Genomic DNA, 13,017 nt, shown 5'->3' with positions numbered 1-13,017 from the left:
AACCCCGAACAAAATCTCCACAACGCACGCGTTTTAAGCCTGCATCAACAGAAGTAAAACCAAAACCCTCTCTTTCTCTCTCTCTCTAAGACGACAAAGTCACAAAACCCTAATAACCGGAAAGAGACCAAAAAGGAAGAAAAAGGGAGAGAGGATGGCTCACAGACTCCCGGATCGCGAGCAAGGATCCGATCCATCGTCACAGGCTCGGTTCTACGACCCCTACCACGGCCTCCAGGTCCCCATCCCGGCCCGCAATGTCTATCAGCTCCCAACCGGACCCCAATACCTCTTCGATGAGGAGGCTCGCCGCAACCGCCGCGGCTGGAGCGACAACATCACCTTCCTCACTGGATGCGGCTACCTCACCGGCGCTATCGGGGGTGGCGCCTCCGGGTTGGTGTCGGGCGTCAGGTCCTTTGAACCTGAGGACACCAAGAAGCTCCGCCTCAACCGGGTCCTTAACTCCTCGGGCCACGCTGGCCGGGCTTGGGGCAACCGAGTAGGCATCATCGGCCTCATCTTCGCTGGCATGGAGAGCGGGATTGTCGCCCTCAGGGACACCGACGACGTTTGGAATAGCGTGGCAGCTGGGCTTGGAACTGGAGCCGTTTATCGCGCGGCGCGTGGCGTGAGGTCCGCAGCGGTGGCGGGCGCCGTCGGCGGAGTATTGGTTGGTCTCGCCGTAACGGCAAAGCAGGCGATGAAGCGTTACGCGCCCATATGAGAATTCTGGTTCGATTCTCTGTTTTGGCTTGAGCAAATCTTATATATAAAAAGTTTGGGAATTTTGACAGTTCATATGCGGCAATAGGTTGAATGATTGGAGTAATCGATAGTGGAGTCATGGGAGCGACGGTATTTTGTGGTCTTTTTCTCTTGCTATTTTTCATTTCCTTGACTATTGTAATTCGTCGAATTTTCGGGTAAAGAAAAAAATTGGAATGAATACTAACTTCGGCTTAACGTGGAAGTCAATAATTTTGTGTTTTATGTGAAATGATTAGTTTTATGTTATTCAATATAAATTGGATAGCTTCGGTTGTCTGAGACAGAATCTTAATACTGATATACTTTAGTGACTCGGGTACATAATGATAGCGTTTTGTTATATGTGCGCAGGTCATTTGATATTTGGTCATTCAGATTGCTTCTTTTCTTGTTTATATGGAAGGGTTTTAATGTTAAGAATGTTAGCCATATCTTGGTCTAGTTTTTCCTGAAACGGAGTTGCATCATGCATGAATTGAGTTTTCTGCTATTGTAGAATTTCTTAGTGTCCCAGCGAATAGGCTGATTTATGTTGGTATTGAATCACTAACCAACCATGAGTTGGGCTTTTAGTGAGGGCAATCTGTCTTTGAAGTAAGCTTTGTGGGCTGTGGTTATTGCAGAAGGGTAAGCATGATGAGTAGAGTGTTGTGGCTTGTTTTTTGTGATCTCTCTTGTTTGCCTCGAAAAGAAAAACTAATGGTATTCTGGGAATTGAGACCAAGCTTTTGTGAAACAGTTTATGCTGTTTTGGAGCAACTGAAATAACAAGTAATTCAGTGCAAGGAGAAAAAGGTTATGGGAATGTCTTCATTTTCTTAGGCATGATTTGTTGGATCATGATTGCTTTGGATTGATATGGACTTGGATCTAACATAATATTGTGCAACTTTTTTCCGATTGATGGAATAGTTATTAGTGGAAGCAGCATCATTGGGGTTTAGCTCTTGGTGTGTATATATTTTTCGAAATGCTTAGTGTTTATATTTTTTCACTTAATAGTCATTCACTAACTGGTGGTCTGGTGCTAAATCCTGGAGGACTTTAGTAATTTCATTATTACAGATTTCTAACTGGCTAGCAAATTTATTTAAGGTCTACTGCAAGCATTACCTGTAGTATTTATTACCTTGGATGGGGACAAGCCATGCATGCATTCAAAGTAATCTTCTGCAGATGAAAAGGATCATGTTTATGCTAGCAATAATAATGCATATAGGATAGAGAATGATTTGAGTCTCTTTTATGCTATATGATGATAAGGATGCTTAAAAAACTTAATTTGGCATCTCATAATTCACATGAGTGATTCTCCTCCAACTGTGAGGAGATATTCTATGTGATAGGAGCTACAAGACACTGTTGTGTATGGGCTAATCCCCATATCAACTAGGGTGAAAAAGGAAAAGAAAATCGGGGGGATGCTTACAAGATAAACTGGATAGGAGAATAGAAGAGTGCTTTTTTTTCTTGTGAAGTTTGATCGGCATAAACCCATTGAGTAATGGTTATTTGATTTATGAAGCCATGTGATTGAGCGATACTTTCAGATGGAGCGGGGTATTAGAGATAAAAGCCAATAATGACATTAGGGTAAAGCCTTTGACTGCCTGACGAGTGTTGCTTCATCTGAAAAGCGTGAACGTGAGATGGAGAATAATGGAACTAATGCAAAAACAGAATCAAGTTTTGAACAAAATGTCTCTGCTTGCGAGGTAACCTCGACGGCTTCCAAGTAGAATAAAGGCAGAACAAGAAATGCATTTTGATAAGCCATGATAATCTAAATGGATGACAGACTCAACAAATTTCTCAAAAGATGCGCACAAATCTAGAAAGACAAACAAACTGAGCACAGAAGGGAACATTAATCATTATACAACCTGAACAAAATTCAGTGCATTCACTCATGCCTGACCCACCACTCTTTTATTTCCGAAAAAAATGTATGCAAATTTTGTTTGAGAGACTAAAAACTACGGTACAAAGGAAGAAACCTGCTCACTGTTACAATATTACAAGTCCATATGGAATTGCCGAATTCAAGTCAAATCCCTCTTCTTGGCTGATTTGTGCGAGGGAGGAATTATATGAAAGACATGCAAGCCGTCATTCTAAAGCAACATGGACTCGGGATTCTCGACGTAGGCTTTGAATGCTTTCAGCCATTGCGCACCAATTGCACCTAAACACGAGTAAATCATGCCATCAGTGTCTCACATGTCAGATAAATAATGCTAGTTTAGATTGATCTTTATATATACTAAAGGCATGTATAAACTACTAACCGTCAATAACACGATGATCACAGCTTAACGTTACAGACATGAAGGAAGCAAACTTGAATTGTTCGGGGCCTGAACTAGGTACAACCCTTTTCTCAGCTGCTCAAGGACAGAAAATAGTTCCAATGGTGATGACGAAAGATGAAAAGGATGACCACATTGTTCCCAAAACATTAATATAAATATATATATATATATATATATATCAGGAAAGTGTCTGACTTACCAGATCCAACAGCAAGAATGCCTGATTGAGGAGGGTTAATGATGGCACTGAATTGCTTGATACCAAAGGGGCCTCCCAAATTTGACACTGTAAATGTACCTCCCTGCAAAGACAGTAAACATACTCGGCAACAATCTTATGAGACGATCATCCATCAATGAGCAGTAAAGAACATCAAAACACTATTCTGACCTCATAATCGTCTGGTTTTAAGCTGTTCTCTTTGGCTTTCTGGGCTAATTGTTTGACCTCATCAGCTATCCTGGATAGGCCTTTCTTGTCTGCATCCTGAAAATTTTAAATAGATGGATTCACTGGAGAGGAACTATAAATGAAACTCCAGCGGCAAAACTTATCAACAAGACTAGATTAATGCTACCAGTCAAAATACTCACCCTGATGACTGGAACAAAGAGTCCATTATCTGTCTGAACAGCAACATTTATGTTTACACCGTGATACCTGGATAAGAAGCCAAAGAAGCATTGTCATAGAGTCAAAAATAAAATTTCATAGAAGAACTCATCACAATGTCAATTATTATGTACTTACTGGCGGATGTACTCATCTGTCCATGAACTATTGCACTGAGGAACCTTACGAAGAGCCAAAGCAGCAGCCTGCAGTAAAAGGTTAGATTTATTCAATCAATGGCAAAAGGAAGGTGCCACCTAGAATAGGTGGTAAAAGCCCCATCGACGAAACGCTAGAGGCACATGAATGGAGCTCATGTTTGTTCCAACCAATTGCATCTACACCCCAACATCCACCCTAATCTTGTGGAGGGAACAGAAAAAGTGTACTTCAAGTTAGATGGTTGGCATATGTGTGAAATTCTTCTAGATTGGCCATAGTAAGTAATTTAGTGGTCCCTAAAGCAGAAGAATAATAATAATGCAGGTCCCAATGCTGCATTAAGTATGTGGATGTTGGAAGCAAGATGCACCTTAATAACAAGATCATTAATTGAGATCCGCTTTCCACCAGATGCTTCTTGTAATGAATTTAATTGGCCTCGCAAACTGCAGAAAAGTAAGAGTTACACCATAAAAAAATATAAACTGAAGGCTCACTTTTTAAGGGAAGAAGGAACTAATACTCACTCCACGAGTTTGTCGACACATGCATCTACTGTTAGATAATAATGGGGAATAGTTTGCTTAGAGAGTAATAAGCGTGAAGCTGTGATCTGCCAAAGTAACACCAGATATAAGCTTGCAGAAGCCAAAATTCAATTATGAAATTAACAGAATTTATATCAACAGAGATATGGAAGTGAGTGATGCCAATGACAGACAAAATGACCAAACTATCATTTTAAACTGATATCGTAAGGGAAGGATGCCACAATGCAAATCAAAAGAAAAAGATTTTGAGTAAATATAATGCAAGATGAAGTGGCCACATGAATTGCAAATTATTGGCGCTACATGACCAATTTTTTTATAGGTAAAATAATATTTTATTGATAGAAAGGTAGGCATAGCCTAAGTACACAGGAGGTATACAAAGAGCAACCAAATTAAATTCTTGCAATTGATCTCAATACTGGTGACTCCACGTTTTGTTGGGCTATAGGATGAGCTGAGAACATTACAAACATAAATTTTGAAAACATGAAAACTACATTATGAGCTTAAACAAAGTATCTATAGAATCAACTTTGCAAATCGAAAGCCCTGAAGGTTATCATGTTACCTTCCTTATCTGAGAATGAGGGATGTCGGTATAATCTAATGCTGCAGGTGTGGCAGCCCTAGCCTTAGGGGCTGTTGCCAAAGCTTCCTTCCCACGAGAGGCTGCATCATATGAAGAGAAAGAGAATTTAATCATCAGATCAATGGACTATCTAAAGCAACATAAACTTTCTGACCATATAAAAAGACATCACAGCAGCACTAGACCCCCATAATAGACATTATAAGCATAATACCCAAATAATCTTCAATATCTGCCTTCAAAACATGTCCATCTGGACCTGTTCCTTTAATGCTTGACAGAGGCACCTAGAATAGAGAAAAAAGAATTCAAACAACACGTCAATTAGAAAAGGATTGAAAGAGTCCTGGCACTGAACAAAAATTCCAGTTACAGAGTTCATGATATCTAACATTGTGTTCTTCAGCCAATTTTCTGGCAAGAGGGCTAGAAAAAATGCGATCTTCCACAGGAGGTGCTGCAGTAGGCTTGGATGTCTTTGGCTCTGATGAACTGACTGGTTGTTCTGCTACCTCTTCTTTTGGGGGAGATGAGGTAGATGACCCTTTAACAGCAGCATCACCAGCATCTGATGCTGAAGGCTTGTAATCTTTTAATTTTGCAATATCCTCCTCATCTTCAACAGTTATAGCAATCACCTATACAAAAGCATATACACACGACTAACATTCAATACAAAACTCCACATAAACTCCCTTCTTTTTTTTTAGGCGACGGGAGAGGGGATTCAACCCCTCAATCTCGCCACCGAGATACAAGGTCAGTGTCACTAGGCCAAAGGCCACTGGCACATGAGTTGTGTACTAATGCATGAGAAAATCTGATGAAGATTATTAGTAGGGTGAAATGACCAAGATGTATTTCCCTTCCCCATCCTACTACACTTTCACTCTAAGAACTGCAAGACACACATTGAAACACGCCATAATATCTATGGGTGGATGGTGAATGAGATCCCACATCTCCGTCCTTACGATTTACAATTCAATTTAACTCTAATCGTACCACTGATTAGTCTTTTTGGAATATAAGCCCATATGTAGTTTGGGCTCTCCTTGGGTCATGCAATTATATATATATATATATAGAGAGAGAGAGAGAGAGAGAGAGAGAGAGAGAGAGAGAGGGAGAGGGAGAGAGAGAGAGAATCTGCATTTGAGTTGAAATATAGTGGTATAAACTTGATACCTCACCAACTTTAATTTCTTTTGATCCATCTCCATGTATAATCTTAGCGAGATAGCCTTCCTCCATGCATTCCATTTCAACCGTTGCTTTATCCTTTCAATATCAAATGTATGTAAAAAGAAAATTATCAATTGTCCATTGTCCATTGTAAGTAAAGAATATAACCCAACATTTAGTCAATTGAGGGACTTCAACCAACAAACAGTACAAGAACCCTACTGTTTCAACTTCACAAAGCACTTCACCAGGAGAGATTTTATCACCCTCTTTCTTCAACCACCTTGCAATATTACCCTACATGCCATTAAAAGAATCAATTAGCAGTAAACTGTCGAACTAGATTGTTGTGATGTTTCCATGTCAGAAAGGTGCAAACCTCTGTCATTGTAGGTGATAGAGAAGGCATTCCGATCTCTTGGTGAGGAGGAAGGCCTGAAAAATGTTGCACATCAAAAAGTAACATAACATCAATTTATTAGCAAGGTCAGACATATGAAAATGAAGCTCTATTACAAAGGATACGGGTATTTATAATTTCAAATGTCACAATGCCTAATTTTCTGAGAAGTTACTGAATTCGAATTTTCTGAAAATTGAAAATTAAAAGGAAAAGAAATATATTTTTCACTCCCTAACTAATAGGCGCTTTACACCTCATACTCTAAACCACTAAAACTAACATATCGCACCGTTCAACTACCATTTTAGTCCAAGTCTCATCATTAAGATGAATAAAAATAAGTGAGTGAGACAATGTTGATTGTTGATTGAGAGTGTTAGTTGACATTTGGTAGTATTTGGAGGGTGAAATGTATCAATTTTGATAGTTTAAGGTGCAAAGCGTAAAACATGTATTATTTGAAGGGTAGAAAGTGTGTTTTCTCCAAAATAAAAACAAATTCAAGCTTGAAGGAAATAGGCATTTTTAAGAAAACTAGGTGACCAATGCAAGGAATGTAATCTTGGGGGTCTGGATTTTTGTGGGTAAAATCAGCTATTGGATTTGAACTTTTCTGAAAAGCACTATTAACAAATTCCCAAGAATTAAAAATAAAATCTAAATTCAAGCTCAAAGAAAAGAAAGATTTCCAAGATAGATACGAATTAAATAATTCATGAAATTTATATATAATTAACTAAGTGAACAAAATTTGAAAAAGTACACATTACACAATAAAATACAATAAATTTAAACATTTCTATCTGAAAAACTAATTAAACAAAAAATATCAGACTCGTTCCATAGTCACAGCTATGACATGCTAATGTAAAAGCACTACCAGATGAGGGCATGAACCAATGTTTTGAATACTGTACAGGTCAAGGCACTGGAACGAAATATTTCGGTACCGGTACCGTTTCGGGATAGTCGATATATGAATAAATTATATATATAAATATATATAAATTATATTCCAAAATAATAATCTATATATGAATAAATTATACATAAATACATACATATATATCAATTATAAATAACCTGGTCTGAATTGGGGGTCAAAAATGAGGTTGTAGTTTGAAGAAGTGAAAAAAAGAAAAAAAAAAAAAAGTAAAGGCCGAAATACCGGCCGGAACGTAGGCCGGTAAGGCCCGTATTTAGACCAGTACGAAACAGGTAAAATCAGTATTTTAAATTTCGTACCGTATCTGCCACTGGTCTGGTACAGAAATTTTACTTGTTTCGTACCGGTCCAAATACCGGTCGGTATTTCGGCCTTTACTTTTTTTTCTTTTTTTCAAACTACAAACTCATATTTTGATCCCCAATTCAGACCAGACTATTTATATTTTTTATATATATGTATTTATGTATAATTTATTCATATATAGACTATTATTTTGGAATATAATTAATATATATTTATATATATAATTTATTCATATATCGACTATCCCAAAACGGTACACGAAATGGTACCGGTATCGAAATATTTCGTTCCAGTGCCTTGACCAATACGGCATCTGGTACAGTATTCAAAACATTGGGCAAAATACCTGTACTCGATTAGTGGCTGGTACGGCATAGGCCGGTACAGTATTTAAACCATTGGCATGAACCATCTAAAGAGCCTCAGAGATAATGTAAATTCTTAAGGACGAGGTACAATGAAGTGGCACAATGTTTCTCCAAAGAACAGCAATGACGTTCAAGAAGCCCTCAACAAAATGTGAAGAGCCATAGGCTCATAGCATGCAACACAAACTTCAGTTAAGAATCCAGATTATAGCAGTAGTTTTTTCCTTACTAGAAGATCGCCCCCCCCCCCCCCCCCCCCCCCTCCCTCTGTTTCTCTCAAATTTCTGTACTTAGGAAGGTCTCCCTCAACATCCTTTTAATAGATTTCCAATGCCACAAGGTGTATAAATATATATACATATATGATAATAAAAAATAAAAAAGCAGGAAAACTGTGGGAAAAAGACATTATTAACAAAAAAAAATAAGACAAAAAAGTATGCTGCGAAAATTAGGAGGAGAATATCTTGAACTTTACCTGATGAATCAGATGAGAAACCTCTTCTCAAGTATACCTGTGAACTGATAATGGAAAACCAAACAAAAAAAGGAAATCAGGAAACTCTAATCATCAAGAAAACATCTGATAACCTGGAATCCCTGTTCAGAGGGAAAAATAAATAAAAAGGGAACTACAGGGTGGATAGCATACCGTGAAAACCGTTGGTTGAAAGCCAGTCCAACAGTCGGATTTCTCACTTCCATTGGCATCATTGACATATTTCTCTTCTGTATGCCAAACATTGCTATCTACATAACATTATGAGCGACCATAAGCATTTAAAATTAGACTTTTAAGTTTTTTTTTTCTTTTAATAAATAAATAATTTTGACAGGAAATCATGAAGCAATATCAGAAGTAATTTGAAGGAAGAAGTATAGAATGTAAAACAGAATGATTGTAGGCCTTGCTATGATGTAGTGATGTATAAAACCTTAATGCAACTAAATTTGGCTGTACTTACCGTGCCATTGGTGGCAGATCTGGAAGCTGTTTCTCTTTCTGAAGACCAATAACAACGACGACGGATCTTCCAAATATCTGAAAAAAAAATAACTACATGAGGTTATGCCTTATCTCTTGTACAAAAAACCAAGATATGGATCTTCCAGTCCATACTACCTAATCACTAAGTTAGGTAGATTATCTGAATGATGATTTATCTATCACCTAAAGAACTCAACTTTAGCATCCGTCAACAGAATACACAGAAATTTGTGAGTAATAACTACATAACAAGACAACAGTGGAAAGATATCTATCCAAGAGATTAAAATCTTTAAGGGAGTTTTACCCAAAACAAACAGAGCATGTGCAGAAAAGCTCAAATTCAACTCGAGCAACCTCTTGTTCACATTAAGCATCCAAAACCCTCACACTAATTGGACCTCTATAGTCATCTAACCCTCCCTCATTTCATTCAAACAGATTTGTGGTAGAGAAGAAATATTTGGCATGAACTCCGTTCATAGTAATCTTCCTGGATGTACAAACACATCCATGTAAGCAATGGACCATCGGCATTGATAAATGTAAGAATGCATTCCTACATTTTATACACACAATCAATGCATCGCAACTGCATAGGTCTGGGACGCATCATAGTTTTAGAAAAAAAAGACAAGAAAGATAAGGATCAGCCTCATTAAGCCCACCACAACACCACCACCGCCATTTCAGACGTATCTTATAAACTTCAGCTGAGAACAAGCAAATTCTCAAATGCATGCAAGACAGGAAGTTTGAGACATTATCTAAAACTCATGGACATGGTCTGTTTGAAGATAAGCAAAGAACAAGAAACGATATAAAATGCTAGTTGATACTTGGTTGGTTACAAACAAGAGAGTAAACCCAAAGAAACAGAAACTTACCATCTCTTTTACCAATAGAGGGCTGAGCATCCTTTGAAAACCACCGAACCAAAATTGCATGCTCATGCCACAGAAATTTTGGAGCATTTCTTAACTGCAATAAGTTATTAAAAAATACAAGAACAGGTAAGGTAAAATCAAGTAAAATAAAACAGCATAGAACCAACAAGCATAGAATTATATATTTGGTGTGCTAAAACAAGGTCAAGTCAAGAGCATGAAGCAGCATAACTAATGATGACGATGACATTGTGATCTTGGGGTAGGGTGCCACTTGGTGTTGTTGAAAACAGACAGAATTGATGCAAGCAAATAAAAGAAAATAACACAGGAACCAACTGGTTTGAAAAATGAAGACTATTTCCAAAATGATGAGAGATACTTTCACTAAACCTGTGAAATCTGGATTACAAGCTTTCCCTCACCTTCATAACCAAAATAATGACTCCTGACTCCTCACACGATACAACATGCTTATTAAACTTAGTCGGAGTTTACAATTTACATGTAAAGAAACCTGTATGAAATTTTAAAAATTAAATAATACCCCTCTGTATTCGTGGATGGGTCTTGAATAAAGAGTGTATCAACCCATTCAGATCCGTATAACTTCTCGAGATATTGTGCATGGTAAATTTTCATAACAGCCACTGAAAATTGAAGCTCGCATAAAAAACTCAACTATAAGATGTCCCAGCAGTAAGCCACATAGTGATTATTAATTATACCAAGATAAATCACTGGTTCAGGCCAATTAAGCAGTAGCCACAATTCCAAGCCAGGAAAATCCACACCAAGGATACCTTAATACCCACAAACGAATTGAGCCTATAAGAAACGCAATCTGCGAAAAATAACAGATGCCAATACGACTACTATCGAAATTGGATTACCCAGAAAACAAAACCGAGTCCACGATTTAAAGTCGAATCACTTAAAACTGAACACCACATAAATGGATTCTTTACAAAATAAGCCTTCAAGTGAGATCACCGCTATCTACAGAACTAGATCACTAAACTCTCAAACAACATCAAATTACCGACAGAATGTAATCGGGTCTATGATTCGGATTGAAGTCGAATTACAATTATAAAACGAGGGAAAATGAAAATCAAACACATATGCAATCACAACCAACAAATAAAATCTGAATATGTGTATATATACGTAAATATACACATATTATATAAAAAACGAAGATTGAAAATAGAGGGGAAGAGGAAGAAATGGCATACCTTTTTGGAATGATTGATAATATGGGATGCGTAAGCCATTTTTCCTAATCTCGGAGAGAAATTATTCAGTAGAAAAAGAAATCAACAGAAGAGTTGAGCAAAAAAGGATTCGCGACTAGGAGAAGAGCAAAGTGAGATGGGAAAATCTAGTTCAATCACAACTATATTTTAACATGTATACCAATTTAATCTGATTCTTCGTAAATTTTATTAAAAATAATATTAATTTAAATTTTTAATATAAATAAATTAATTAATAAATAAATAGATTAATAACGATTTTATTTATATATAACAAAATTCGGAATACATAAGATGTACTTACCCGCGTGTTTGGTTAGGTGGAACAATCGCCGTCAAACGAACTGAATTTATATTTATTTTTTATTTTTTATTTAAAGTGATAGAACAGAGATAGTTAATAAATAAATTTTAGTCCCTTTTTAAAAAAACAAAAAGAAAAATCGCCCGGACCATCCGAGCGGGTAGGCGGCCACTTTTATGGACCAACCAAAATGTGTTTTGAATTTGCATTCTTTATTTGCATTAACTTTATTACATGCCAACGTAACAATAGCATTTTTTTTTTTATCTAATTTGAGTATTAAATTTTACTTAATTATCTCTTATTTTACACAAAATTATAAAAATTTGATAAAAATATATTATTATGGATCATTACTTTTATTAAAAAAAAAAAAAAAAAAAGATCTTTGCACTAAGCATACTCTGATGTATCCATGTATGTGCTTGCCTCGTAGAGCTAAAAAGTAAAGAGTAATGATAGATTTATAATTCTTTTTATGATTTATTCTTCTTATCAACTCCTTAATTCATTTTATATCTCATACCTTACCTAGGATGATAAAAACCACGCTCTTCAAAATTCACCCCAAACGATTGTTGGTGATAGATTTAGTTGGTGGGTTAGTTTAGTAGTGAGTACGGAGATTTAGTCTTGTGCGGTCTTGACGAGGATGTAGAAGAAAAAAAGATGAGAAAGGAGAAGAAAAAAAACTCAAAAAAAAAAGGGGGTTTTGGCTAAATAGGCAAGAGTAATCGACGAGGATATTAGAGGTGAATTTGGTGCAAGAGGATCTTCTGGTGAGGAGCGATCAAGGGAAGACAGAAACTACAATAGTTTTAAAGGAGAGAGAGAGAGAGAGAGAGAGAGAGAGAGAGTGTGTGTGTGTTAAAGGAGAGAGATGAGAGATAGGTTCGGTGATGATAGGTCTAATATTTAAAAAAAAAAATCCATGTTAGGTATGGGATGTGGGGTGAATAGTAGCTTATATATAACATATCTCTTTTTTTATAAATTACTTTATAACTCATTTTATAATCAACTAATATAACGATACCAATTCATTAAAAAAAGTTAAATTTATAAAAATATCATCAATTTCACGTGAAGTTATAAGATAGATATAAGAAAGTTGCAAGGAATTATTTTCACGAAGTAGTGTATCCATACGAGCTTTAGCCCTTAGATTATATCCCAATCTTGTCAAAAATTCATTCAGTTAAAAGATAAAAAGGGTAACTCTCGACCCAATAAAAGTAAAAGAATACCTCTCGATTGTAAGAGTAACATGTTTGCGATCATAATTATTTAGCTTTAAGTTCAATTGAAAGATAAAAAAGGTGACTCTCAACCCAATAAAAGTAAAAGAATACCCCTCGATTATAAGAGTA

General features: G+C 36.6%; 2 protein-coding genes across 2 annotated transcripts; one reads left to right on the top strand and one right to left on the bottom strand.

The window, feature by feature from the left end:
• The first annotated feature begins 9 nt into the window (after window positions 1-9).
• On the top strand, window positions 10-966 carry LOC122300939 (mitochondrial import inner membrane translocase subunit TIM23-1-like). The gene has a single exon (XM_043111943.1). The coding sequence runs from the start codon at window positions 155-157 to the stop codon at window positions 725-727; it is 573 nt and encodes a 190-aa protein (XP_042967877.1). The 5' UTR covers window positions 10-154; the 3' UTR covers window positions 728-966.
• A 1,654-nt stretch (window positions 967-2,620) lies between these two features.
• On the bottom strand, window positions 2,621-11,498 carry LOC122300938 (dihydrolipoyllysine-residue acetyltransferase component 2 of pyruvate dehydrogenase complex, mitochondrial-like). The gene is made up of 19 exons (XM_043111942.1): window positions 11,323-11,498; window positions 10,085-10,178; window positions 9,175-9,251; window positions 8,862-8,959; window positions 8,688-8,731; window positions 6,566-6,621; window positions 6,409-6,483; window positions 6,190-6,282; window positions 5,394-5,639; window positions 5,216-5,288; window positions 4,981-5,081; window positions 4,386-4,471; window positions 4,229-4,304; window positions 3,835-3,902; window positions 3,678-3,744; window positions 3,475-3,570; window positions 3,283-3,385; window positions 3,060-3,155; window positions 2,621-2,956 (listed from the first exon to the last, which is right to left on the bottom strand). Exons 1-19 carry the CDS (start codon window positions 11,359-11,361, stop codon window positions 2,886-2,888), a joined length of 1,659 nt encoding a protein of 552 aa, XP_042967876.1. The 5' UTR covers window positions 11,362-11,498; the 3' UTR covers window positions 2,621-2,885.
• Window positions 11,499-13,017: the final 1,519 nt, after the last annotated feature.

Source organism: Carya illinoinensis, chromosome 2, assembly GCF_018687715.1.
Source record: "Carya illinoinensis cultivar Pawnee chromosome 2, C.illinoinensisPawnee_v1, whole genome shotgun sequence".
Lineage (NCBI taxonomy): Eukaryota > Viridiplantae > Streptophyta > Magnoliopsida > Fagales > Juglandaceae > Carya > Carya illinoinensis.
Note: the sequence above shows the minus strand (reverse complement) of the source record. Positions and strands in the feature narration are given on the sequence as shown.

What these genes read in the sequence shown, in the direction of transcription:
- LOC122300939 (XM_043111943.1), top strand. Translation starts at nt 155, where the DNA reads ATGGCTCACAGACTCCCGGATCGCGAGCAAGGATCCGATCCATCGTCA.
- LOC122300938 (XM_043111942.1), bottom strand. Translation starts at nt 11,361, where the DNA reads ATGGCTTACGCATCCCATATTATCAATCATTCCAAAAAG. An exon ending in TTTCTCATCTGATTCATCAG is followed by an intron (nt 6,622 to 8,687) that starts GTAAAGTTCAAG and finishes AACATTTTTCAG; the next exon opens with GCCTTCCTCCTCACCAAGAG. An exon ending in ACAGATGAGTACATCCGCCA is followed by an intron (nt 3,745 to 3,834) that starts GTAAGTACATAA and finishes CTTCTTATCCAG; the next exon opens with GTATCACGGTGTAAACATAA.